Genomic DNA, 26,745 nt, shown 5'->3' with positions numbered 1-26,745 from the left:
GAATTTTTACTGTTATATTTGAATATCCTCTGTTAATTGCAATCAGGGTCTTCAAGGTGCTGTATGGTATATATGTATATGGTGCTCATATAGTTACAAACTGAACTTTCTTAGGATCGTTGAGGGATCTTAGACCCAAAGAGACCAAAGAGTCCAACTCCCTTAGCTGTGGATGAGGAAATTAAGACGAGGAAAATGGAACTGACCTGCCCAAGCCTACAAAGGCTGTGGTATTAAGAGTCAACATTCCAAGCACTCCTCTGATTCCAAACAGAGTACCTTTTCTCCTCTCTCATACTCTTTTACCTCTTGTTCTGCAAAGGATTTGCAGGGGTCTGCTCCACTCTTCCCAGATAATATGTTTCCAGAAAGCTATATGGGATATGAATTTCTGTAATGAGAATTGCAGAACTTAACTTGCAATGAGATTGCATAGAGGAAGCAATATGGTGTAATAAAAAAAAAGCATTGAACTTGAGGATCAAAGATCTAAGGTCAAGTTCAAACTCTCCCTTAATAGCAATAAAACCATAGGCCAACGACAGCTAGATTCCTATTAGTGTGTACGATGAATCCCCTGAAGTGACCACGTTATTTGAATCTATACTGAGGATTTCCATTGGTCTGGAAACACTGTGTTTTACATAATCATACCTTCTGGTAGTGCTAGTTCCACCATTTTGGGGGGTTTGTTATTATTTGCACTAACTGGGACCTGGCCGCCTTCAGCCAGGCAGTGGCTTAGCTTTCTCCTTTGTAAAACTGAAACATCCTTCTGGCCCCTTGAAGTTAGCTACTAGTTTTAAATTAGATCTGATGAAATAGCTCCAAGGCAGATCATACTGAAACCAGTGAAAGTAAACAGAATGAGAGTGTACTGATAATTTCCCATTATGTCTCTATTCCATTTTTGTCAGGAAGTTTTTCCTTATCTTAAACCGAAATGAGATCAAATGAAATGACATAGAAAGTATTATGCATACTTTGGGCAGTGTGCAAATGTATAATATAATCATCATGATCTCTGTTGTTATTAAACCTGCCTTTCTCCACCTTTCCCTGTCATTGTTCTGCCTCTGGGGCCAAACAAAATGAAGCTAATCCCTTCTCCCCCAAATGTACTTAACAGGGCTTCCAGGGAGATGAGATGAATGAATGAATGCCTATGAAGTTCTTTGGAAGTGTGAAGTACACATGCTATATGAATGTGAGCTGTTTCTCTAATAGATAATTTCACTGAAGTTCTCCTCTGGTGCCACTTGAGTTGCTAGGCTGAGTCCCCTCCACCTGACTCACCCATTAGCTATTTTTAATTTGAGCTAGGGGGACCTTCTAAGAAAGATGAAGTGCTGTATTTTACAAGCATCCTTTTGTAAGCACCTTTATGGTAAGTAGGCTACCATGCTCCTGAAACAGAGAAATATAAAAGTGGACAATTTCCTTACCAGAATCGAACAGATTTTAGAATCCTGTTTTTGTGTGTTAGAGATATCAAGAGAAACAGGTTGCTTGTAAAAGAAGATTCTTGTTTCTGTTTCAAGGGCAGCCCTGATTAGAAGAACTCATAGGCCACTTTATGTAGGCAGCAGAGGCTGCAGTGATAGGAGAACAGACTGTAAGTATGAAGGAGCTCTCAAATGCATCGTGGCCCCAGGATAGAATGGTCTTTTGTCTCCTGTCCACATCACACAGCAAGAATAAGACTAGGAGCTTGGAAGGGCTTTTTGTCTATCAAGGCCCACCTGTTTATTTTACATATGGAGAAACCAAATTCTAGAGAAGGGGAGTGCATTGTCTAAGCTAGAGTTACTGGTGAATTGCAGACAGAAATTGCTCTGAATCTTCCTATCTGAAATTCTATAATTCTTTATTGCAGATCCATAAAAAGGTATTAATAATGCTACTTTTAACCACACTATCAAAAATTAATGTATAGAGCTAGGAAAAAATAACAGAATTCCTCTAGAAGAACAAAAGGTCTAGAATATCAAGGTAATCAATGAAAAAAAAATGTGAAGGAAGGTGTCTAGCAGTGCCAGACCTCAAACTTTATTACAAAGAAGTAATCATCAAAACAGTCTGGTACTGGCTAAGAAATAAATTGGTGTATCAGTGGCATAGATTAGGTACACCATATGCAGCAGTAAATGATCGTAGTAATTTAGTGCCTGACAAACCAAAGGATCCAAGATTTTGGGGACAAGAAATCACTATTTGAAAAAAAAAATGATAATTTTTTCAAAAAGGAAAAAAAAATCCTTTTAAAAAACATTTTTCATTTAAGTGCTTTATTAAAAACAATTATACAAATAACTAAATTTATTTAGTAAGCATCTGAACTTAAATTAATTTCAGCACATGAAGTTTTTCAGTTACTTACTCTGAGCCCACAACAGAAATTTTGATCTATCAGTTTGCATCCGCTCTTCCTTCAATATGGTCACACTTAGTTTAGACTCTGTTGTTCTGCCTCTACTTTCTTTCATCTTACATCAGTTAATAAAGATTCTTACCAGATTTTTTTTGGTCATCCTCATACTTAGGAGGTCTTACGTTTCTCTACATGTTAAATTTAAAGTACTTCTATTTTTTTGTCTGTTTCTATTTTGCTGGGGACAAATGTTGGACATTTAAGTTGATCCTGTTATTTTTAGGGGGAAAGGGAGATTGCAGTTACACAAAATGCTGCTATGAAAATCTTTGAATCAATAGCTCTTTTTTGTCTGTTTTTGATGAGATTTTCAAAATGTGTTCCCAAAGTAGAATTAATGAATCAAAGAGAAGGCCCGTCTTTTGTAAAGTTTACTACATATTGCCAGATTTCTCTCTGAAAGGATTCTACCATTTTTCAGTTCCACAGACAGTGAGTTGAATGAATATAGTGGTTCATATTTTTTTTCCAGAAATGCTTATAATCTTTTTAACCCCGGGTAAGGAGGAAGAGTTCTCATTTTAGTAGAATAGTGAATTATTAATAGTAACCTCAATGGTCATCCTGCCTTAAAACTACTAGTGATGTAAATTTGCAGCTATAATGTAATAGCTCCTATCTCTAGAACACTTTACAGTTACAAAGATTTTCACATAGATGAGCTGTAACTTGCCCGAGTCACACACATTTAATAGGGTGCAGGGCCAGAATTCAGCACCCTGCAATACCAGCTTTGTTCATTCATTCATCCAGTCGGTCATTGCCATCCATTTATTCTTTCAACAAATATTGCACAACTGAGTAATGTGTAATTACAAAAATGTGCAAGGTATTGTGTGAGACACTGGGAGAGATTCAAAGGTAAATCTTCAGATGAATTCACAACTCTCTGTATACCTTCTGGGACTGACTGTGAATTCTGACTATCCGCAGAGATGGCAAAGAAAATGTCTCTTTGTCCTCGCGTTTAAAAAAATGAAACTGTTTCATGCAGAGCAGCATACCTTACTCTAAATGGGCTGTTTGACAAATTTAGCACAGAGATCTCTCTGGTCTGTCACAGAGTGGTTAATTATTAGTTTTGCCTTAAGAAATTGAGATGGCTGCCTACCCCAGATGTATCTGATGTAAGAAAATAAAATTTAGTGGTAGCTGAACCCTTTTTTTTTTGTTAATAAATGGGTACTGAAGCAGTACCCACCAATATAATAGCATTGTAGGATTGAAAACAGAAGGGGAATTTGGAAATCACCTTGTTCACCCTACAGAGGAAATTGAGACCCAGGGTTATAAATAATTACTTACATAATAAAATCCCCTAGGTCCTATCAGATGTGCTCTTCAAACCTGAGTTTTCTGATTCTGATTTCTTTTTAGATAAGTTATTAGCCTTTACTGATTTCCTTTCAGCCATCCATATTGTTAATCTCAGAATCATCCTTGACCCTTCACTGTGGCCCATCCTCCATAACCAATCATGCACTGTTATCTCTCCCTTCTGTTCTCCCTTCTTTAGTCTTGCTACAACCATCCTAGTTGGGTTCCTCTTCACCTCCTGCCTGAACCGTTGCAATGGCCTCCTGCTGGGTCTCCCTGTATCTAGGCTTTCCTATCTTTCCTGTGGCTACCAAATTATGATACTGATACTGTCACTCCTGTGCTCAAGAATCTCCTATGGTACACTATTGCCTTTAGGAAAAGATTAGCTTCTGCATTTGGCATTTGAAGCCTTCACAACTCTAGCCTACTTTGCCAGGCTGATTACACTTTACTTCCATCTACCTATTGTTCCGTATACATGGCATTGTATCTTCAAAGTCCATGCCTAGAATGCCCTCTCTCCTCCACTCTGCCTCTTGGAACCCATGCCTTCCTTCAAAACTTGGTTCAAAAGGTACCTCCTTCAAGAGTCCTTCTGGTTCCCCCAGTTGTTAGTGCCCCCTCAATCACTTTGTATTTATTTTGTGTGTATCCTGTATTGATTTTTACGTTCATAATTTTGCTTGAATTTCTAAAATGATGAGAATACCTGTTACCTTGAAAATACCTTGAAAAGTGACAGTACTTACTAAGTGCCTACTATGTGCTAGGTAATCTACTAGGTATTTGAGATAGAAGTACAAAATTTTTGCCCTATGAAACTAAAATTTTGCTAGAATGATAGAATATGTGGATTGATCATATGGTCATTCTCAAACTCAGCAGATAATAAATCAGAGCATTCTCATTGTCATAGAAATTAATTCAAGTAAAATTACTCCCATTTGGCAGGGATAGGGTGTCATTCAGTCATTTTTCTGTTGTATCCAACTCTTCATGACCCCATTTTGGGGTTTTCTTGGCAAAGGTACTGGAGTAGTTTGCCATTTTCTTCTCCAGCTCATTTTACAGATAAGGAAACTGAGGCAAACAGACTTAAGTGACTTGCCCAGGGTTGCACAGCGAGTAAGGTCTGAGGCTGGATTTGAATTCAGGAAGATGAGTCGTCTTGACTCTAGACGCAGCACTCTGTCCACCATGCTACCTGCCTGCCCTTGAGATAGGATACTATAATGGAAAGAATTTTAGAGTGAGAATTGGGAGACCTGGAGTCTAAATCTGGCTCAGCCACAAGCTTGGTTCTGTGACCTAGCACTATGTCACTGTTCTTCTCTCCATCTCTATTTTTCAGTCTGTAAAAAGGAAGGGGTTAGATTATATGATTGCTAGAGTCCCCTTGAACTCTAAAATCTTATTATTCTATAAAACAGGTATTGATTGCCACGTAAAAAAATAGAAGAAAGCCTTCAAAAAGTGTCATAGAACTGTTGGTTACAGACATTGCTGTAACCATTAAGAAATATGGCAATGATCTACTGCCCTATAATTAGCTACTGCCTATAACTGAAACCAGTTAATACCAGAGAAATAACTGCTTTGCAGAGAAAGACCCGCAGAGATATACCTGGCACCTTTATGGTCAGCAGCACCTTTGGTGAGGTCACAGAGTAGGTTATATTTGTGGTTTGTGGAGCTTGGAGGGGCAGGCATGGGGAGTGGTTTAAGTCCAGAAAACCATGATTGGAAAGGGAATCACCTGATCTCTTTTATGGAGATAGCACCACATGTCTTTTAAGCCATCTAAAAGTGAGTTAAACAGTGGACTGTTGAAATGAATGGAGAAAGAAGGTATAGCAGCCCAACAGTGCTGAGCTGGAAAGAGCAGGGATTGGATGGCCTCAAGATGGAGGGGTTTTACATAGGTTGTGTCTAGGGAGAGCTCTCTCTGTGCTTTCCTGCACATAGTGGGATGGTTGCAGTCAGGTGGCAGTGTTTCTTACTCTGACATGGATGGATGGATGGATGCTTTATCTTCTTTGTGTGGGCAGGTCTGAGAAGAATGTTGAAGGGGAAGCTAGAGACAGCTCGGGTTCTCTGGGGATTCTTTGCTGTGATTTTCTCTGGGGATTTTTTGCTGTGAGGAAGATGTGCATGTCATTTGAAATATTTTGTTTGTACAGCTGGAATGCACCTGCTGTCCTATCATTTGGAGTGGAAACTGTTAGCTAACAACATAAATACTGTGGATCACCCTAAATACAACGAAATAGCCAATTTACAAGTACCAGGTGGTTGAATAGTCTGTACATTTTTGATTGTTTACTTATAGCAAATTCTCTGTTTTATTGTGGCCATTCCTGTACCACCATCATGGAATAACTGGATTTCTCATTTCATACCACCTTGTATTCATTTCAGCAAATGTTCAAAAGTATCTATTTATTCAAGGCACTGGACATACAACAGGAAAAAAAATGAAATATTCTCTGCCCTCAAGGATCTTACACTCTACTGGGGAGATATAGCATGTATGCAAAGGTGACGTAATGCAAAGAAATTTCCCTTTAGGTAATGGTCATAAATGATCACATCCTTGAATGGAGGTGTATGAAGGTAACCTCAGTGCTGTACCAAATCCCATGGGGTTTACAGACCTCCAGAATTTCACTATTATTAGCTTGTAAGTTACCTTCATTTCTCATAAGTTTAGAGATAAATATATTAATTCCTTGTGTGTTTCCTAATAGAAATATAAGAGCAGCAGGAAATGGCTATTTGCTCCATTAAGGTTAGTAATAGGCATCCTAGAGAAAGTCACATATCCTAGCCAGGAGCCCAATGCCCTCTCCTTTTACAGAACCCATTACAAAGGTATTTATGTGTCTAGGTCTACAAGGAGATGCTAAATGCTCTAATTCTGAGAAAAACAAAGGAAGCCTTATGCCACCACTGCTTTTAGAAATTTAACTCCAGTTGAAAATAGATATGATTTTTTGCATTGCATTTTGCATCACATAAAGAAAAAAGAACTTAAGAAACTGAATTGGAATCTGTAGATAAACACATATGCATCTGAAGGGAAAGGGAACCTAGCAACAGCATTTCTTGTACCAGTTCTGATGAATAAAATAAGCAAGGCTGGCCCTCTGCATAATCAGAGTAGACACCCACCTTTGTACTGTGACTGGAGGGTCACCAAAGTGACTTCCTACTCAAAAAATAACCTCCCCACCAGCTTGCCATATCCTGTAAATTCTTTGCATTTGGGTGCCTCCTTTGTGTTAAGGCACTGACTTTCTGCAGCGCCCCTGTGAAAATGTAAATGAATTAAGGAAGTGAGATATTGTAACTGGGAGCCAGGAGCCCTGAGTTCAAACCCTAGTTCTGTCTCTAACTTGCTCTGGGAACTCAGACAAGTCACTTTATTTTCCTAGGCTTCACTTTCTCCATTGGACGCCCAGGGCTTTGAAATCAAAGATATATGAAATGGGTGCAAGTTACATCTTTCTAATATGAGAAGAAAATTAGCTCCTGACTTGATACGTGGGATTTTTTTTGGTCAAGCTTGTTGACATGTGCTGGATCATTACCCTCAGTAATTCACAGACTTTCAGAGTTGGGAATGACCTCAGAAATAGCCCAGTTCCATCCATACCTTAAGCAGGAATTTCCACCATGTCATTCCTAGCAGGTGACCATAACAGGCTGGGCTTAACGACATCCAAAGTAGCTTGTTCCACTTTTGGATAACTCTGGTGGTTAGCAAGCTTTTCCTCCTCCGTCTGAAATTTCTTCTTAATCATGTCTGCCCCTGTTCTCCCTCTGGGGCAGGGAGTCTAATATTTCTCCCACACGTCAGTGCTTTGAGTACTTGGAGATAGTTATCACATGTCCCTGGGCTTTTCTCCTTTAGACTTAACATCTCTAGTTCCTTTAAGTGATCCTTATAATGCATAGTCTTCAATGCCTTACCAGCCTACTTGCTCTTCTCTGGAAGCTCACTAGTTCTTCCTGTGGCACTCAGAATAACAAAAATCTGGGGTTCTTAACTTTTTTGTGGCATAGATCTCTTTGCCAGTCATGGGGAGCTTTCTCAGAATGGTATTTTTAAAATATATGAAGAATGCTAAATTTCATTTAGAGGTTAGTAAAAATAAAGATGCACTTGTTTTTCTCGTTCAGATTCACTGACCCTCTGAAATTTATGCATAGACTAAGATCCCTGGCTGTAGAGTACAGGTCTAACACTTCCCTCTTTCTACTAATGCTTTCAAAGGTCACATGAGCTTTTTGAATGATCAGTTCTTTCCTGGTTGAGCCTGCATTCTACTAAAACCCTTATTTTACATAATAGGTGTTGTCAGGTGCTCTCTCTCCTTCTCTCTCTCCCTCTCTCTCTCTCTCCCTCTGTCATATATTTGTATTTGCTTTTTAAAAAAATTTAAGGGTAGAACTTTCTATCATACAACCAGATACAGCACAGTGTGTCAGTTTTCTATCTGGAGTGCCTCATCTGCTTCCTTAGCATATGAGCTCCCTTTTGCCTATTTTCAAAGCCAAATTGTGTGTCAGGGACATGGATTTTGGCAAGTCATTTACTATAATATCTGACATGAGAAATAGAGATATTTTTGTCAACTCAGGCACTGGAGTTCTGCATAGTAATATGTATCCTTTCCAAAATTATTCAGTGGTTTTACATTGGAACATGCTTTCAAAATGAAAATATATCTGAAAATAAGAAAGAATATAAACACTACAATGGCTGTTTGCTGTAACTGCTCTAAGAGCAGAATTCATTTGAAGGCTAGAAATTGATTTTGCCATAAGCTTTGTGCCCAGAGACCTTGATATATTGTTTACCTATTGTTCGTCATTATGACTCAAATCTTGAACTTTTAACAATCACCTGAGGTTATTTCAGTGGGTGTCTCTGTGGTTAAGGCTGACCTTTGGCAACATTTTGAAGTAAAAGTGAGGTGTGTCTTTGGTGCCCTACTGACTTCCCTATTCATACTATTCTCTCCCCTCCAGTGTGTTTTTCTGTCCCACAGAAAATGTTCTCTGTCCTATTTCTATAGGGATTCGCTCTCAGAAAGCTTATCAACCAATACCCATTTAGCTTTGCTTTTCACTGATAAGCTATTAACTTTAGGATGGTCTCCCTTTCAGAGGTATTCCCAAAGACCAAAAATCTTTCCGGACCTAAAAGGCTAAATCTTTAGTACTGGCATTTTAGGAACCATAAAAGGCTAATAGGAAAAGTATTGCTGGGGGTGGGTGGGTGTGGAGAGGTGAAATCTTTAATGGAACCACTGAAATCCCACCCCATATGTGGCCATAAAGACGGTGAATCTGGGAATCAGAAATCAACCTTAGCCTTGGTGCTGGATCCATGGTTCTTCATTGACCAGTTTGAGTTTCTTGCTTTGGGGGATCCTTGACCTCATCGGTGTAGGATTTCTTTTCGCCTATACAGATCATCACCCATCAATAACCTCTCATTCTGTGTGATAATTTTCCATTCCCTTCCACAGATGTCATGTAGAAGATCTACTAAATACAGAGAGGCTTACTGAGGTCTTTTGATATCTCCCAGATACCAATAAAATCTATAGGACCAACCCATCTCTTCTGCTCATACATATATAATAAGTGATGTCTTTGGGTAAACTACAATTCTGATTCCAAAGATCATGCATGATTCACAGTCATATAGAAGTATGCCAAGAACAGATTGGAGTTACAGATATGGGCTTTTGTGTTGGGAAATCACTGAAAGAACAATATGGTTTATAAAATAAAATGCAGACTACCAAATTCAAATCAATTCAGCAAGCATTAATTTAGGTATATGGGGCAGGCAGGTGATATAGCAGATAACAGTGCTGGGCCTGGAGTCAAGGAGACTCATCATCTTGAATTCAAATTTGGCCTCAGACGCTTACTAGCTGTGTGACTCTGGGCAAGTCACTTAACTCTATTTCCCTCAGTTTCCTCATCTGTAAAATAAGCTGGAGAAGGAAATGGCAAACCGCTACAGTATCTTTGCCAAGAAAACCCCAAATGGAGTCACAAAGAGTCAGACATGACAGAAAAATGACTCAACAACAACAAGGCACTGTGCTAGACATTGGGTATATAAAGGCAAAACTCAAATGATTTGTACCCTCAGGGAACTCAGATTCTACTGTATACTATCATTTCACTCTTTATCTATTCGGTTCTAACACCAAACATTTATGCTCCATCAGCAGTGCCTGTTCAATATATAGATACTAATTAATAAGCCACCCATTCAATGGCAGCTCTCATAGTTTGGAAAGGATTCATTCTTCATCCACTTGTTTTTATCCTGTGGATTTTGAGGATGATTATTTTTGAATGGCTGTAGATCTCATTCTGGAGACTCTGGTGTTCCCAGACCTAATGCAAATCAGCATGATGTCATCTGCAGACAACATTTAGAAAAATAAGTGGAGGAGGCAGCAGTGTACCATGGAAAGAACACTGATTCTAGACCAGAGGTTCTTAGCGTGTGTGTGTGTGTGTGTGTGTGTGTGTGTGTGTGTGAAATCTAAAGCCTGTGGACCCCTTCTCAGAATATTCTGAAATGCATAAAATAAAATACATAGGATTACAGAGGAAACCAATTATATTAAAATACCTTTAAAAAACTATTTTTAAAAAGTTCAGGGACACTAAAGTTAGTAATCTTTACTCTTGAGTTACAGGATCTGGGTTAAACTCTCACCCCTGACACTACCTCTATGACCTAGGGAAAGTCAGTCACTTTACCTCTCTCAGTTTCCTCATTCATAAATGAGAATGCTGAACTAGATGGCCTCTGAAACACCTTCCAGCTCCAAATTGATGATCTGATGGTCCTGTCTACCTCACTACCTAGAGGGAATTCCTTTTCATTTGGAATTTGCTCAGGATGTCCTTTGCTGCCACAGTGGGAAATACCTTTTGTCAGTTTCTCAATCTTGATAATTAAAGAATTATTGAATAAAACAGTAGTTGCATCGATCAAAGAACTTTAGATGATCTTTAACATCCACATTGACAACCCCTCATTGAAAGAAAGGCTTTAAAGGTACGCCTTGCACAGCTAGAGTCAACTCATTTTTTTTTTTTTTAATCAACAAACACCTCTCAGAAAACTGGATGCCTAAGATTTGGTCTGCTGTAGAAAATCATTGGCAAAAATACCTGCTTGTTCTCTTCCCACATTTTCATGAAAGAGATTATTGGGACATGTATAAACTGTTCTGATAAAGATTTTATTCTAGGTTACTTGTTTGGGGAATAATTGGAATTATTTGGGAATCTTCGACTCTTTAGGATACCTTGAAAATCTAAATGTTTATTAAAAACTCTCACCTCCAGCCCTGATTTCTTCTGTACATATTTGTTTAGTTCCGGTTTTTCTTCCCAGTTTTGTGTTCTTAAATCACACTTGTATTTCTTCCTGTAATAATAATTCACACTTCTATCATGAGTAAACAAAAATAGCTGTGAGGGAAAGGCATTAGTAACATGTTTATGAGAGAAACTCCCATCCCCATCACACAACTGAAACTGCTTTCTCCAATGACCACTGATCTATTAGTAATGGCCAGGTCTGGGAGTCTTTTCTCAGCTTTATTCTTCTTGATTTCTCTGTGGTGTTTAGCACTTTTGCCACCCTGACCCCCCATAGATATTCTCTAGGATTGTCATGACCCTGCTTCCTTTCTAAGCTTCTTCTTTTTTTTTTTTTTTTTTTTTTGCTGACTTGATGGTCTTCCTTAACCAATTAATCTGGGCTCAAGAATTTTTTTTGGTGGAGGCAATTAGGGTTAAGTGACTTGCCCAGGATCACACAAAGTAGTAAGTGTCCGAGGCCAGATTCGAACTCAGGTCCTCCTGACCCCAGGGCCACTTGTTATGGATTTCTTTTTAAATTTAGTATAACCTTAGATCAATTGCATATTATAGTTGACCACACAGTTCAGCCTCTCTTTAAACACTATCCCTTACCATTGTCTGCTCTGTTAATAACCTAGAATCATCTTCCTTGCTGCAGTAGAAGTTAAGCATCTACCAGCAGGACAATCGCATCTTCTGCTTCTCTCATTTTTCCCCAACTCTCTACTATTTCTAAGGGTAGTGAGCCACCTGCTTCTGCTTCTTTAATTTCTTCTTCTCCTGCCATGGTCATCTTCCTCCAGATTTGATAGGGGAAGTGGGAATAAAACACTCTGACTTTTCAGGCAGTGGTTTTGGTGAGGATACCAGCCATGAGCTAGGATTAAAAATGCTGCTGATACAACTCTCCTGAGACTGGGGGAAGGGAAGAGGGCTTCTTCCCTGAGACCTGATAGATAGCCACAAATATAAACTCAAAATTAAATGTGCACTTTATTCAGTCAGCTAATGTTATGAGTAGGAAAGGAAATAAAAAACTTAAAGAGATTTGACGTGTAGACAGCTTTACCTTTGGGAAATCTTAATGCTTTTCTTAAATTGGGTGGGGAAAGGATAAGCACTACCCAACTCTAATTTCTTCATCATCCCCCAAAATGCCAAGTAAAGATGATCTGTCATTGTAACTTGTACAGCCAAGGGTTTTTAAAAGTCTCTCTTCCTTTTTCTTCTCCACACAAAGCCCCAGAAATACGTTAAGCCGTCCATCAAAGTGTATAACTAGGAACCACTAGCTTTATTATCATTTTGTTGCCAGATGGCTTTTTAACAGGCTTGTTTTGAAAGGGAGGAAAATAACAAGGGGGAAAATTCTAGATATTTATTCTAGATTTGATTTATATTAGAGCAGGGACTGAAGGCAAATGGGAGAAATAGGAAATAATAAGTCAAAATTGCCAGAGGAGTTTCATTGTCATTTGACATGCTGCTTTCTTTTTCATGTAACAAAGGTCAAAAGATTGTTTTACCTCACATGAGATTTTTGAAAGGTGTAAGGTTCCGGAGAAGGCATTTGTTCCATCAAATGCATTCACATTTGCTTGTGGATGTCATTAAACTTGCTTTCAAAAAATAACAACAGACATTTCCTCATCATTTTTCTTCTTTGCTGTCTAACCCTTGTAACCATCTGATCTAATGTTGTCTAAAACGAAGACTCAAATGAGATGTAACACAGTCCGCCACCTGCTAATCCTACTTGACAGTGCATCTTAGGCTTGATTCCTCCCTGGTGTAAAGAGTGGATGTTTGTGCTGCATATTTGAGGAGATAACTGCCTTTCCCCCTTGGTTTATAAAATATTTATCTAGAATCTGTTTTACCAAATAGACTTAGCACAAGTTTAGAAAGGATACTCTTAATCTGGGAAAGAAGTCTATGTCAGTGGAAGGAGAAACCTTGAAGCAATTGAATCATTAGTCACTTCTGTCATTGGTTATCTTCGGCATACCTGTAGTGGAATATGAAAGTATCAGGAAGATGTAACTCACCTTGGGAGACAATTTAAAGCATACAGCTTGCTGGTTAGGTAGAGAGAGAATATTCTAATCAAAACAGTGTATAGATGGTAGACAGCAGAAAGGAGTAAGTATAAAGTTATATTTCAATAAGATGGCGAGACCGCCAAGATTTTTCTTTTGATGGAATTTTTTTAGAATAAGTACACTGCCAAAAATCCTATCCCCAGTGTTAGAGAGTGCCTAAGGAAAAGAATTAAAGATGCAAATTTGGCCTCATTACGTTTGCTTTTACAAAGACTAGGAAATGTTCACGAATGGAGAGTCAAGTAAGAAAAGAAAACATCATATAGAGCTAACCCTCGTGCCTCTCCTAGACCCTTATTCACAACAAAAAAAATTATACCTTGGAGGGATAAACAACAAGCAGTGTGTCTTCTTTTCTGGCTATTTATCCAGGGCTCTTGGTTTTATTTGACTAAACCACATCCATGTAAGTATCTCTATCTGTTTCGTGTGCTTATTTCTCAATTCTGGGAACGCTTGGCTCTGTGTTATGGGTGGATGGAGCCCCATGTGAAAGGAATGACTTTTTAAGGTCCCTTCACATCCTAGAATTCTCTGACCACAAAGAAATGAGTGAAGTTGACTTTTCTTTTAACTAGTGTATGAATAATGACAACAACAAAAATAGCTCCTATTTCTAGAGTTTACAGAGTGCCATATTTAGGCCTCCAAAAATGCGGTGGGATCGGTAGGTTCTGCAGGTATGATGACCGTCCTTTTTCAAATGAGGAAACAGAGTCTCAGAGAAGCCGAGTGATTGGCCCTCAATTCACCTAGTAGCTTTATTGGAGGCATTATTCAGACCCAGATCTTCCTAATGTCAAATCCAGCATTCTAAGCATTAAAAGCCCCATAGAAACGAAAGTTTCTCTGTGTTGCTCAAGAAGCAGACCTTAATTACTTTATTAACAGATGTTGAAGAGAAAGTGAGCAGTATTCTCTCTGTCTCTGTTCTTGTTATTTGGTGCTTTTTCTTGAGTATATAGTTCTATTAATTTGTGTGTGTGTGTGTGTGTGTGTGTGTGTGTGTGTGTGTGTATTTTTTTCCTAACCCTGTCAGATATCTGCCTTTGAATCTTATTATCGTTGTGATGGTTTATTATTTGTTGAGTGCCAAATGCAGACTTCATGCTGTTTCAAAATTCACAAAAATAATGGTCTCCACCTTATGGAGTTTAAACTCTAGGCACGGAATACAAGGAAACATCGGCCTGCTATAATCACGTTGCAATGGGGACTTTAATTTTCCAGTCACACCTTAGAAAGATGTATGTAGAACTGACAGCAGTGCCATACAAGATACATAACCACTTCTGAATGTTACCTTGAAACCCTTTTTGCTAAAAGGGCACATTTGAAGACCATTGGCTATATCAGAAAGAACCTGAGATGGGATGCCGTAAGAACACACATGGCAAAGTCCCAAATGCTTATGTTATTTTTAAGTTTAGTTAGAAGTAAAAACTTTCATTTTGTTTTCTTACTACATGTGAAGTGTTTGAGGGTCAGGGTGGTACGGTGAACAGATTATCAGCTTTGGGGTTAGGGAGACCGGGTTTTGAATCTTCCCCCTTCTCTAATTCATTGACTTTTTCCATACCCCCAAACAACTCTCTAAAACTCTTACCCAGAACATTTGCCAACTTGCATTGGGAGGGGGAGTTTCCTCATTGGAAAGTCTTTATTCCAATAAAATCACAGGTCCAAAACAACAAAAAAAAAAACCATATGCTCAGAAAATATATTTTGTTTTGAGATCTGAGTGGATCCTCAAGAAAATTTTATAGAATGATCTTGGCCTCTGTATGAAGAGAGGAAAAGTAGACAAAGGATGTTCCCAAAAGAAGTGTGTCAGGGCGATTTATGTATAGTCTGCCACATGTGTGTAAATTTAGCAGGGTTCCTTTCTGTATCAATCAGTCAACAAGCATTTATTAAACTCTGGCATACTGTTCTAGGTGCTTGGGATACAAATACAAAAGAAAGATAATCCCTGCCCTCAATGAGCTTGGATTCTATTGGGAGGATATGGCCATCTTGTAGCTGGTGGGCTTCATACCTAAGAAGTGCCACGACAGTGATCTACTGTTGTTTATGAATTTATCTAAGTGTTTGCAGAGGGAGGAAGGCTTTGCAGCTGGCCAGCAGACATGGGAGGAGAATAGGAGTGGGATTGCTTCAGGGAGTGAGTGTGCTGATGTTCCTGCCCATGCTGAAACAGCATTCAGCTTGGTATTTAAGGATAAGAGACCATGCTAGCTAGTGTATGACATACTCCTCCATGATGCTGTTTTCATCAAACAGTTATGTGCTGAGAGAGAGGAGGAAGGAAGCAGCCATGTAGCATGTTAACAGAGAAGCATGGTTGCAGTGGTCTGGGGTACCTGCGTGTTTCCCATCTATGGGCTCGGTTAGTTAGCTGACCCTTTGGAAAGGTGGCCAAGAGAGCGAGCGTTGTGTACATTCCTCATGTGCCTCATAATTGACGGCTGTGATGCTCGTACTGCTCCAGAGACTGGTTACATCCACGTTACAGATTCTCCCCTGTGATGTGTCTTTGTCTGATTTCCCAAAGAAGCTACATCTTAGAATGAATAATCTTGACAATCCTTCCCAATATTTTTAAGCGCAGGCTTGGTTGATTTATTACAAGAGAAGTAAGATCGAGCCCTTGGACCTCTTTATCTCTTTGGCCTCTATCAAGTATTAGGATAACAGGCCGCAGAAGCACACTCCCTACTAGATAAAATAACCCCATCTTTGATTTGTGGTACACCTCTCTCCTTCAAGATTCTGGTCACTTGGTGAACAAATCTGTGCTGGCCCTATCAATACCCTTTGAGCTTTCATATACTTCAGTTATTTCCCCTTGGTTATTTTAACTAAAAAGGCCTTTTTTAAAAGGGGACCATAAAGGAAAACTATTAATAACTTTTAGAAGGTGTTAGAGTAGAGTGAATGACGAAGAAATGTCTGGTAGTAGAATTGGGATACCCTGAGGAATCCGGCACATAGCAAAAGGAGTGTTAGATTTTTGTATGTTTTTACACATACACACGCACACACACACACACGCACATTGTGCTGACAACATAGTGTATCTCTGTATTTAATGTAAAGCAATGAGTGTTCCAAACCTGATTTTAGGATCATAGACCTAGAGCCCCCTCTTTTTTTTTTAATAAGAAAACTGAGGCCCAGAGAACTTGGATATGAACTCACATGCTGTGATTCCAAGGTTAGTACTCTCCACTGCTCCCCAGACCCTGCATGTCTCTGTGGCTGGCATCAATAGAAGAGATGATCCCAACCCCACCTACTATGTGTGACCTTGAGCAGCCACAGAAGGTAGTGAGTTGCCTGTCACTGGCCATCTTCAAGCAGAAGATAGGTCATCATATGTCAGTGATGAGTGAGAGATTCCCCAATAAAGCTTGGGTTGTACCCAGAACGCTTCTGTTTCTGGAGGCACAGTGGGTAGAGCACTGGACTGGGAGTTGGAAAGACTTAAATTTGAATCCAGCCTCAGACATGTCCTGTCTGCCTCAGTTTCTCCAACTGTAAAATGGGGATAATAATATTACCTACCTCCTAGGGCTGTTGTCAAAATCAAATGAGATATTTGTGAGGCCTTTCACACAGTACCTGGCATATTAGAGGCATTTAATACATATTCATTTTCTTCACCTTCTTATTTTTGACATCCTAAATTATCTTCTCAGTGCCTCACGTTCCTCCACTGTAAAATGAGAGGGTCATCTAGTCGAAGTTCAGAAGGTCTGCTCATGACTGCCCTACCTACTCTCCAGAGTTATTTTGGAGGGCAAATAAAATAACGGGTGGGAAAGCATTTGTTTTTTTAAGAACATAAACCCACTATTCATTAATTTTAACATTAAATCATAAAAGCTGTGGCCACAGATAGAAGGTGCAATCATACCTCTGTTGGACTTTGATATTTTAGTTCACGCTTCCTAGCTGTGGTTCTTGGGAAATCACTTAAACTTTTTGTGCTTTTTTCACCATTCCCATTGAATGTTGAATATCACTCCAACTCTCAGGTTAATTTAGGACATTAGACAGTGTTTGCAGATCTGCTAAAACATGCAAGGTGGGGTGCTCTTGAAAGATATTTTACAAATACACTACCTTGACATATTTACCATTTTAGTCAGTCAAACATTTATTAAACGCCTACTATGTGCCAGGCTCTTTTTCTCTTGGGAAATAAAGAAAGAAAAAAGACAGCCCCTGCCCTCAAGAAGCTCACAGTCTAATGAGGACAACATTCAAATGATTTATGTATAAATCAGATATATACAAGCTAAATTGAAGGTAACTAACTTTTAGTTCTTAAACTCTGTCACTGATCTGATGAGGGATAAAGGTTCCATTCAAAACCTTGGTCAGAAAAGAGTGTTTCTACTTTACCAGCCAATCCTCAAATGAGACAAATAGAAAACAAAATGGAGGAGAAATCCTCAACCCTACTCTGTTCCTTCCCAATTTTTTGTTCAGGTGCTTTATTATAGGAGCCAATTTTCTAGCAGCTCTCCCAGTATCCCATAAGTCATCATATGTGAACCTTATACATTTAAATGAGCCCCCTGGAAAACATGGTCTGAGTCCTGTATCCATGCATCTAGCTCTGCCAACATTAAAAAAGGGATTGTTCTTTTCCCCAGCTTGAATGTGTGGAAGAGGCAATGTGGGTTTTAGTTTAATGACACATGGCAGGGTCTGACTGCCTCTGTTTATCACAAGCTTTCTTTATAACCTACAGAGCATATACAACACCTCCAGTTAAAGATGAATACCACAAAGCCAGGTAGATTTTCTTTTTTTGGTTCATTTTGTGAAAACCTAAGTCTTTCTTGTTCCTGGTCCTCATTTTTACCCCTTTTTTTCTTTTAATCAGGTAGCTCGAGGCTTTCCTCTGTTCTCTCTCCTACCCTACCCTCATCCATAAGTGTTTTATGCCTTTTATTTTATTGATTGACATAGTAATGTAATGTATTTGCCTCTGAAACCTTGGAACAGAAGGTGTAGAGTAAGATGGAAAAGGATTTTTGTTTTTCCTTCATGTATTCTAAAGATGGATTATTTTTGGTCCTCTTTCCTGGTCTCACCAGTTTTTCCAGTCTTGTAGCAAAAATGAACACTATCCCTTTTTCTTCTGTTTTTCCTTTTAAACCATCTCCACAAATTTTGGTTGGAGCTGCCTCATGGTATGGCTACTACCAGCTCTCTGAAATAACATGCCTTATGCTCACATCCTTTAGCCATCCATAAACGAGACATTAAGATTACTTAGTCCTCTTTCTGGAGACAGAAACAAACAAAATATAAGTACCCCATTTCTCATAGGGTGTGTGCTAGCAAAGTAGTCTGTGAAGGGAATTTTGGTAAAGCAAATCCTGTTTTCCCTTTGGTTCCTATTAGAAAAATTGAAGCTATATTCTCATGTTGGGGGGCGGGGTGGGAGATAGAAGAAATCTGAAGAGACAAACTTTTACTGAGTGGTGATTTAAGCTGATGCATATAAGTAGTACTTTTCCAATATTTTGTGAACTCAGGGATTTTCTCTCTGCTATCACCCACAATTTTCCTCATAGGAATATCTCTTAAGTTCTGCTCATTGAATGTTTTTTGCTCTTACACCTTTTCTGTTTGACAGCATGGATTTATGATATAGTACTCCAGACATAGATCTTCCCTACTCTTAAATTGCAACTAGGTGGCTCAGTGGATAGAGTACTGGGCCTGGAGTCAGGAAGACCTGAGTTCAAATGTGGCCTCAGACACTGGCTGTGTGACCCTGAGGAAATCACTTAACCCCATTTGCCTCAGTTTTTTCACTTGTAAAATAGAGATTATAATAACATTTACCTCCCGGGGTTGTTGTGATGATCAAATAAGGTAATAATTGTAAAGTTCTTAGCACAGTGTCTGGCACACAGTAAATGCTGTCATCATCATCATCATTACCGACGATCGCTTAATGGCCAAATCTAATGGTAATTACACTTTTCTTAGTCCCCTAGGTCTTTGTCCTAGGCTGCCTTCTCTTCTTACTCTATACCATTCCCTCAGTGATCTCATGATTATCTGATCGATTTATCCGGCCCTAACCACTCTCCTGACCTTCACATGTCCAAAACTTAACTCATTCATTTTTCTCCCAAATCTTCCCCTTCTTCCTAAGTTGCACCCCGTTCTCCCGGTCACACAAGTAGAGCTCACAACCTCCCATCTTCAACTTCTCACTCTATTTCGTGTCCCATGTCCAATCTTTGCCAAGCCCTGTAGTTTCTACCTTTGTAACATCTTTATATATACCCCCTTCACTCCTCTGACATTGCCACTACCCTGGAGCAGGCCTTTATCTCCTCATGCTTAGACTATTCTAAAAGCCTGCAAATTGGGTTTCCTGCTTCAATTCTCTCCCAACTCCAGTCTGTTCTCCACTCAGCTCTCAAAAGATTTTCCAAAAACACAGACGTGATTCCCCCCCCGCCCCCACCCATTCAGTAAGCTTCAGTGGTTCCCCTTATTATCTCCCAGATCAAATCTAAAATTCTCTGTTTAACTTTTAAAGCTCTTTGCAACCTGGCCTTTCCCTCCGTTTCCAGTCTTCCTACATCTTATTCCCCTCCACATACTTTAGGATTCAATGACATGAATTGACATTCAATGACAATTAATTTTGCTCTTCTTCACCCCAAGTCACTCCTGTCTCCCAACTCCATGTATTTTCACTGGCTGTCCCCCATGTCTAGAACTTTCTGTCTCATCTCCACCTCCTGGCTTTCTTTATCTATAAGAGACCTTTCCTGGTCCTCCTTAAGCTACTGCCTTTGCCTTGAGATTATCCCTACTTTATCCCATCTACATCTTGCTTGTTCATAGTTGTTTGCATGTTGTCTCTCCCATTAGACTGTGAGCTCCTTGAGATCAGGGACTGCTTTTACCTTTTTTTTTTTTATCCCCGGCACTTAGTATGGTGCTTGGCACATAGTAGGAGCTTAATAAATGCTTGTTGACTTGATTCGACTCAAGCCTGAAAGTTCATTAGGTATGAAGTTCAGAGTTCTAGAGAGATGTTATAGTTATAAGGAATTTACTTGTAATTAGAATTTCCCTTTAAGGAGAGAAGCTTACTTAAGAGCTATTGTTCTTATACTCTTATATTTAATAACCAGTTGGTATAATGACAGTGAAAGGAGCTTTTACAAATAAAATTACCACATTAATCACTTATTAAAATCTTGTTGAATGTATGGATAAATGAATCAGCATCAAAGAACTTTAAGAATTAGAAGGATCCAGAGACCTTCAGAGGTCACTGGGTTCAGCTCTCATGTTTTGCTTAAGAGAAAGTTGAAGCCTATATAGTCACCACAGGGAAAGTAATAATTACATATTTAGTTGTGCAGATATGTAGCTATGATCTTTCTGGTGCCAACTACCTATAAGCAGTTGCAGCCAATTTGATGGAGTCAAGCCTTCATTGGCCATTCAGACTTGATGTCATTAAAATACTGTTGATTATCACCGTATAGGTTTATGTGTAATATACTAATGGTTATTTTCCTGTGAATTTTCCACCTTTTTTTTTCCTACCCTCAGAAATCTCGCTATGAAATGTATGTCAACCTTCTGAAAGAAGGAGGCAGGAAGCTATTGGGCGGCAGCGATAGCGATGGGATGGGACTGAAGAAATCCCACTCGAGCCCATCTCTGAACCAGGAGGCCTCTCCGGTCACTGCCAAGGTCAAGCGCAACGTCTCTGAAAGGAAGGACTACAGACCAGAAACACCCAGCATTAAGCAGAAGGTTACTTAGAATCCATTGGAGGACGAGAAGCATTGGTCATGCAGCAAAATATTGTTTTTCAAGATCTTTCTGATAATCTGTGGTTCATAAAAACAATACCAACAAATGATTCTGTGACTAAATGGTGCATTAGTAACCCTTTTTCTATAGTCTATTTTTTGTTGTCGCTGTTTTCTGTACATATTGCCAAGGGTTGCTTTTGCTCCCTATTTCCTTTGCTTTGAGAATTTGCCATTGGACAGCTAACTGATGCACCTTGTTTTGCAAGGGGAAGGGAAACGCTGTTTCCCCACAAACGATGCGATCCTTCCCCTTGGGTTTTCTCCTGTTTGCACACTGCTCTCTTGTTTTATGTATTCCTCAAGTCAGCTGTTACACTTCAAGAAAAAAAAAATCCATTGTAAAAGACTTAACTGGATGAGCCTTGTAGCTTAGCTGGAGTTCATCTAAGTCTGGAGTTAGTAGAAGTCTTTGTAAATGAAACCTTGCACAGTCACAGAAGTGGAACTGACCACTGGTAGAAGTTAGGGGAAGGGCTCTGACACTGGGAACGAGGATTTCCCAACGTGATGCAGCCTTGAGCGCATTTTAGCACTTACCAAGTTCTGAACCTTGCCAGTAGCAGGGGAGTAAAATGAGAAGACTGTAGGGATTGTTAGTCCTAGACAACTCATGTTAACTTACTTGAGACACCAGCTCCATTGAGAAGTGGAGGAAAGCAGACTGAAGTCATTTTGCCCAGTGACGATTAAGGGAAGATTCATTCCAAGTTAATTTTGTTTGCCCAAGAAAGGCAGGCATATTAACCATTGGGGAGCTATGTTCATAGTTTCAGTTTTCATCTCCAGGAAACTGGAACATGACTCCTGCTGTATCTGAGAAGGAACTTGGGATTCTGCACTGTCTGGTTATAGCCTTTCATACTGGCATTGGGTTCTTTCTTAGGGTGTGTAGATATTTGGTTATTTCTTGGCTGCGTGAACATGGAGGCAGGAAGGAAGTCTTCCTTGCCCCCATGTCCAACAAAGTATTGTTGCAAATTACTCTTTATTTTCTTAGGTTTACACAGAGAAATGAACAAAACAAGGAAAACAGCTTTACAAAATAGACAGCTCTCAAGGGGTCTGCAATGGTACCCTGGTTTTAATAACCTGAAAAAAAAAATATATATATATATATAGTGAAATATAGGTCAGTAGCTGCTGGAAATCTGGTGGTTGCATATGGGCAACCACCCTTCGCTCAGTTCATTTTTTGGTTCCTTTCATAGGAAATAGATGACCAGACCACTTAGTTCACTACTACTGTAGCCCCAGCACCCCTTTCTCTATACTTGGGGTGTCAACAAAGGAAATTCTCCCCTTCTAGCCAGAAGAAGTTGAGGTCTTTTCATGCAGTTAGTGAGACATTGTTTGGCCTCTTGAGTTTTCATATGGCATTCCCTATGGCATTCAGGGCAAGAGATGCACAAGAGACTTGTAGAGAGAGGAAACAAGAGGGAGACTTTGGCCACCATCAGGAAGGAGTCTTTCCCCACACCTACTTGAGCAGAAGAGTCACAACAAATGAAATCACTATGAAATTAGTCACCTTGAATCATATGTACTTTGACCAAAGAATTAAATGCTATGCAAGGGTGGCATCGTTCTAAGAAATGAGAAAGAATTAGCTTTAAAAACCAAAACGATCTCTTTTGACGGTGGAATTGACAGGACTTTGCAAATCTTTAATCATAGTGGGCTATTTATTAAAATGTAACTTCTGTCATATATGAAAACAAACTGAATGTTTATTTGATGCCTGGGGGGACAGGGGAGGGGGAGGATCTCATCTTCCTGAGGTTATAGCTTCTCATGTGATAACAGGTCAGGCTTTTGACAAAAGTAACTGACCATCCCATTAAATGGACCACATTTTTTCCAAAAGCTCCAGAAACTGAGCAAAAACAAGATTGGATTTTATAGTGGTGTGGCCCTGAGTATTTTGCTTTTTGTAACTGCTCTCAGAATCTACAGGCCCCCATGAGATAGGAAGATCCTCCCCACCCCCACCCCCACCCCCCTGGACAAATACTCTTTCCCTTTGAATTTCCAACCTATCGTCTGCCTATGTCTTTATCCTAGAGGTACCTGGACAGTGCTACATGTTGGTCTGAGTAACTGAACTCATAAATTACTCTGCTTGTTGCTTCAATGTATGTATGTATTCAATGTGTGTGTCTTTGTATATTGTGTGTTTGTGTGCATACAACATATGATACACATTAAATGGTACCTTGCCTACAGTATTACTGGTATTTAGCCTAATCCTAGAAATATTTGGCTAGCCTCAGCATGAATAAGGCATTATTCCCATCGCCTTCTTCATGGAAGCCTTTTTTTACTTCTGGTTATGCTGATGAGTTATTCATCTGGATTAGAAAGTTATACTTTTATATTTTAAGCTGCTGTGTACTATGTTTATATAGGTTTATTTTTAAAATAATGAATACAGAAATTGCTGTTGTGACCCAGGGTCACCACTCATCCCTGGACAATGCCAGTCCATCGTTAGTTGTTGGACTAGGAGTTCCTTTCCTCCTTTCCCTTCCAACCCCTGGTTAATACAAGTCACTTCTGATTCTATAGGAAGCAGCCTTCACAGAGTTACAGTGAGACTAGCTCGGAACCTCTGAGGAGCTAAGGCAGTGATTCTCACTCATGGAAGTCTCTTTCTTGTGGCATCTGCTCAAGGAAGATGAAATAGCATTCCATTCAGACTTCCTTTCTTCCTGCTGCTTACTTCAAGGTACAGAAGAACTCTTTTTCCTTCTTTTTTCCTTTTTCAATGAGGTACTTCACAAGCCCCTCCCTGTGGCTTCTCAAGCCCCTACCTCACCTTCCATGAGCTGAAGGCATCCAGATGGGCTTGAGTTTCTCTGACCTGTGGCAGACCTCTTTTTAAGTCAAGATACTCTTGACTTAAAACCAGTCCATCGTGGTTTAAATTAGAGGAAAGTCTTGATACTAGTTTGTCACTATTTTAATAGTCTCATTGCTAAATTTGACCAATATTATGAATGTTTCACATATAAAAATACATGAGTTTCTTCAGAGTTGGGGTTACCACCTAACATGCAGAGTTCTATAGGAATGTTTTATTGGGAATGGGGGTGTTTTGATCCCAGCTCACAGATTTACTTGGGATTTTGTGTTTAAGAAAATAACCTCACCTTAGAAGTTTCTAATTTAGCTAGCCACCCAGTATTTCTGTCCATTTTCTTGTATCTTCATGCCAACAGGTTGGGTGCACCTGGAGTGACAAAATAATGCAGGACGTATTTTCATATTTTATTTTGCCATTAGGAGTACTTATCAAATAGGCTAGTGCCATTTCAAAAGGAGCACTGACCTTCTCAGGCTCTGAAAGTGGTGAAGGTCGATCAGTGGATAGTCAGGGGTTTCTGGTACTATACAGCATAAATAAAACTGATTGACCCACTCTGTGGTCAGTACCACTGTCCTCAGAGTTCCTTCTAATTTTTATAATCCCTGGGCTTTCTAATCTTTGGACAATCCAAGAGCCTAAGGACTACTCAGGAATGGCCTGAGGGAAACAATTGTAAGTGGAGAATATGGCCTCCCTTGAGTGGACAGAGCAAAGGCTGACCCCCTCAGCTAGAGCTTCACTTGGTTGGACCAATGTCATTGCAGTGTGCCTCCTTGTTCAGGGGGAGGGAGGAGGTGCTAGGTAGAAGTAGGAGCTCAATGAGATAGGGGCCCCTCATTACTGCTCAGAAGAAATGATGCACAGGCTTTGCTCTGGAAGCAGAGACACCCAGCGGGTGGTACCAGTGAATAATTCACCCAACACTCACCTGTGAGCAACCAGCTCTACCACCTCTGATATTTCTTTTTTGCTTTAGTTGAGAGGTTCAAGGATGCACCTTGAAAAAAAATACCTTATTGCCAAGTCTTAAGATTTCAATTTGCTTGTTTTTTTTTTTAATTCCTTTAGCAATCTTTTTTTTTCTCTTTTTTTCAATTCACCACTGAAATCCTCATTCCACTGGATGGCCAAGAATAGGGTCCAAAGAGCTGTAGCTTTGTTTTCACTTTGAAACTGTTATAGGCCTGACTTAGGCCAATGGCCTGGGACCTTGGCAGAGTATACACCACTTTTCTTTTAACTTGGGCACTGAGTCAATTTAGCCATCAAATGCCAGGAATATTTATCAACCTCTAAAACCCACACTATAAGGAGAACACAGGAGAGATTCCTTACAGTAATCAAAAATAAAGTTTGTATCTAGTGGTGCTATATTGGACTTAAATAGTTCCTTCTTTCCCTGTGTGGGATTCCAAGTCACTTGAGCTGAAAATCACCCCAAGTCAGCTCTACAGCTAAACGAGCCCCCTTGCTCATAAACCTTGCTCCAAAGTTGCCTGCTTCCCTTAAGTAGGGCCAAACTGCTTATCTGCCTGAGAGTTTGATTCCCTTTCCTCTTGCTTTTTAAAGGTCAGACACCAGCACATCACCAGAAAGGACTCTGGGAGGCCTGACTGCTGATGTACAAAAATGAGGAAAAGTCAACAAAGGGCAGCTTTCTGATTCCTTCTCAGTTCTCAGACACCCCCCTTTTCAATCAATCAATCAATCTCGCGCTCTCTCTCTCTCTCTCTCTCGCTCTTGCTCTCTTGCTCTCTCGCTCTCCATCTTTCTCTGGCTACACCTTCAGTGGAGTGGTGGACTAGTGAATTTTCAGGTCCTCCTGTACCTACAGTATCCATGACCTATTTGGATGATCTTCTTAGATCATTTGGATGATCTCTGGCCTATTGCATGCTGGGAGTTGGTCCTCATGGAGAGAATTTCAGTAAATACTTGAACCTGCATGACAGATTGTAGACTTGAATGCAACAGTAAGATAGTATTACAATATGTGTAACTATACTTATGATAGGGTTCCTTAAGTCTCCCTGGTTCATTCATAGTAATTTAAATGTGTCTGCAGTAACATAAGGATTCATACAGATAATGTATCATGACACAGAAAAGGCTATCTGCCATCTCTAAGTATATGTGTATATGTGTGTTTGTGTTTGTGTGTATATATATGTATATATGAATATACTTGTATGCATATGCATCACTGTGTGGTTTGCATATCAATATATGGTACATGTAAACATCAGAAAGATTTTAAATTTTATTTTCTCAATAACCAGTGTGATTTAAAAAAAAAAACCTCATAGGATTGGTTATATAGTTCAGCCATTAAGAGTGTATAGTAGCATTGTTTTATTAATCTAGAATTCAAATGATATTTTGATTAAAGGGTTTTTAATTGAAAAAAATTCTTATGTTACAATTTAATCTGAATTTCACAATCTCTAGGGCAGAATGACTAGCTACAGTGTGATAGATTCATGGAACTAGTTTTATATATATGTATATGTATACATATATATTTGTGTATGTGTATACATATATACACTCTAGAGCTCATAGTGATTTGAAAAGAACAGGGGAATAAAAGAAAAGAAAAACAGGAGGCAGCCTGTCTAGTCTAGTCTTGAGTATTTACAGAAATTAAAAATGAGAAAAAAAAACTAGACATCAGATCAAGTAGTTAGTTTTGAATGGGCTTATTACAATGTGTGGTTATTTAGAGCACACCTTCTT

General features: G+C 39.3%; 1 protein-coding gene across 1 annotated transcript in view; it reads left to right on the top strand.

Annotated features, from left to right (window-relative positions):
- Positions 1-26,158, top strand: part of PSD3 (pleckstrin and Sec7 domain containing 3) — a 451,252-nt gene extending 425,094 nt beyond the window's left edge. Inside the window, exon 15 of the mRNA XM_036751348.1 lies at positions 20,875-26,158. Within this exon, the coding sequence (XP_036607243.1) occupies positions 20,875-21,090 (216 nt within the window). The 3' untranslated portion in view covers positions 21,091-26,158. The remainder of the gene's footprint in view (positions 1-20,874) is intronic.
- Positions 26,159-26,745: the final 587 nt, after the last annotated feature.

The sequence above is a fragment of the Trichosurus vulpecula genome, chromosome 3 (assembly GCF_011100635.1).
Source record: "Trichosurus vulpecula isolate mTriVul1 chromosome 3, mTriVul1.pri, whole genome shotgun sequence".
In the NCBI taxonomy this organism is placed as follows: Eukaryota; Metazoa; Chordata; class Mammalia; order Diprotodontia; family Phalangeridae; genus Trichosurus; species Trichosurus vulpecula.
The sequence above is the reverse complement of the archived record's forward strand: the minus strand, read 5'-3'. Positions and strand labels throughout refer to the sequence as shown.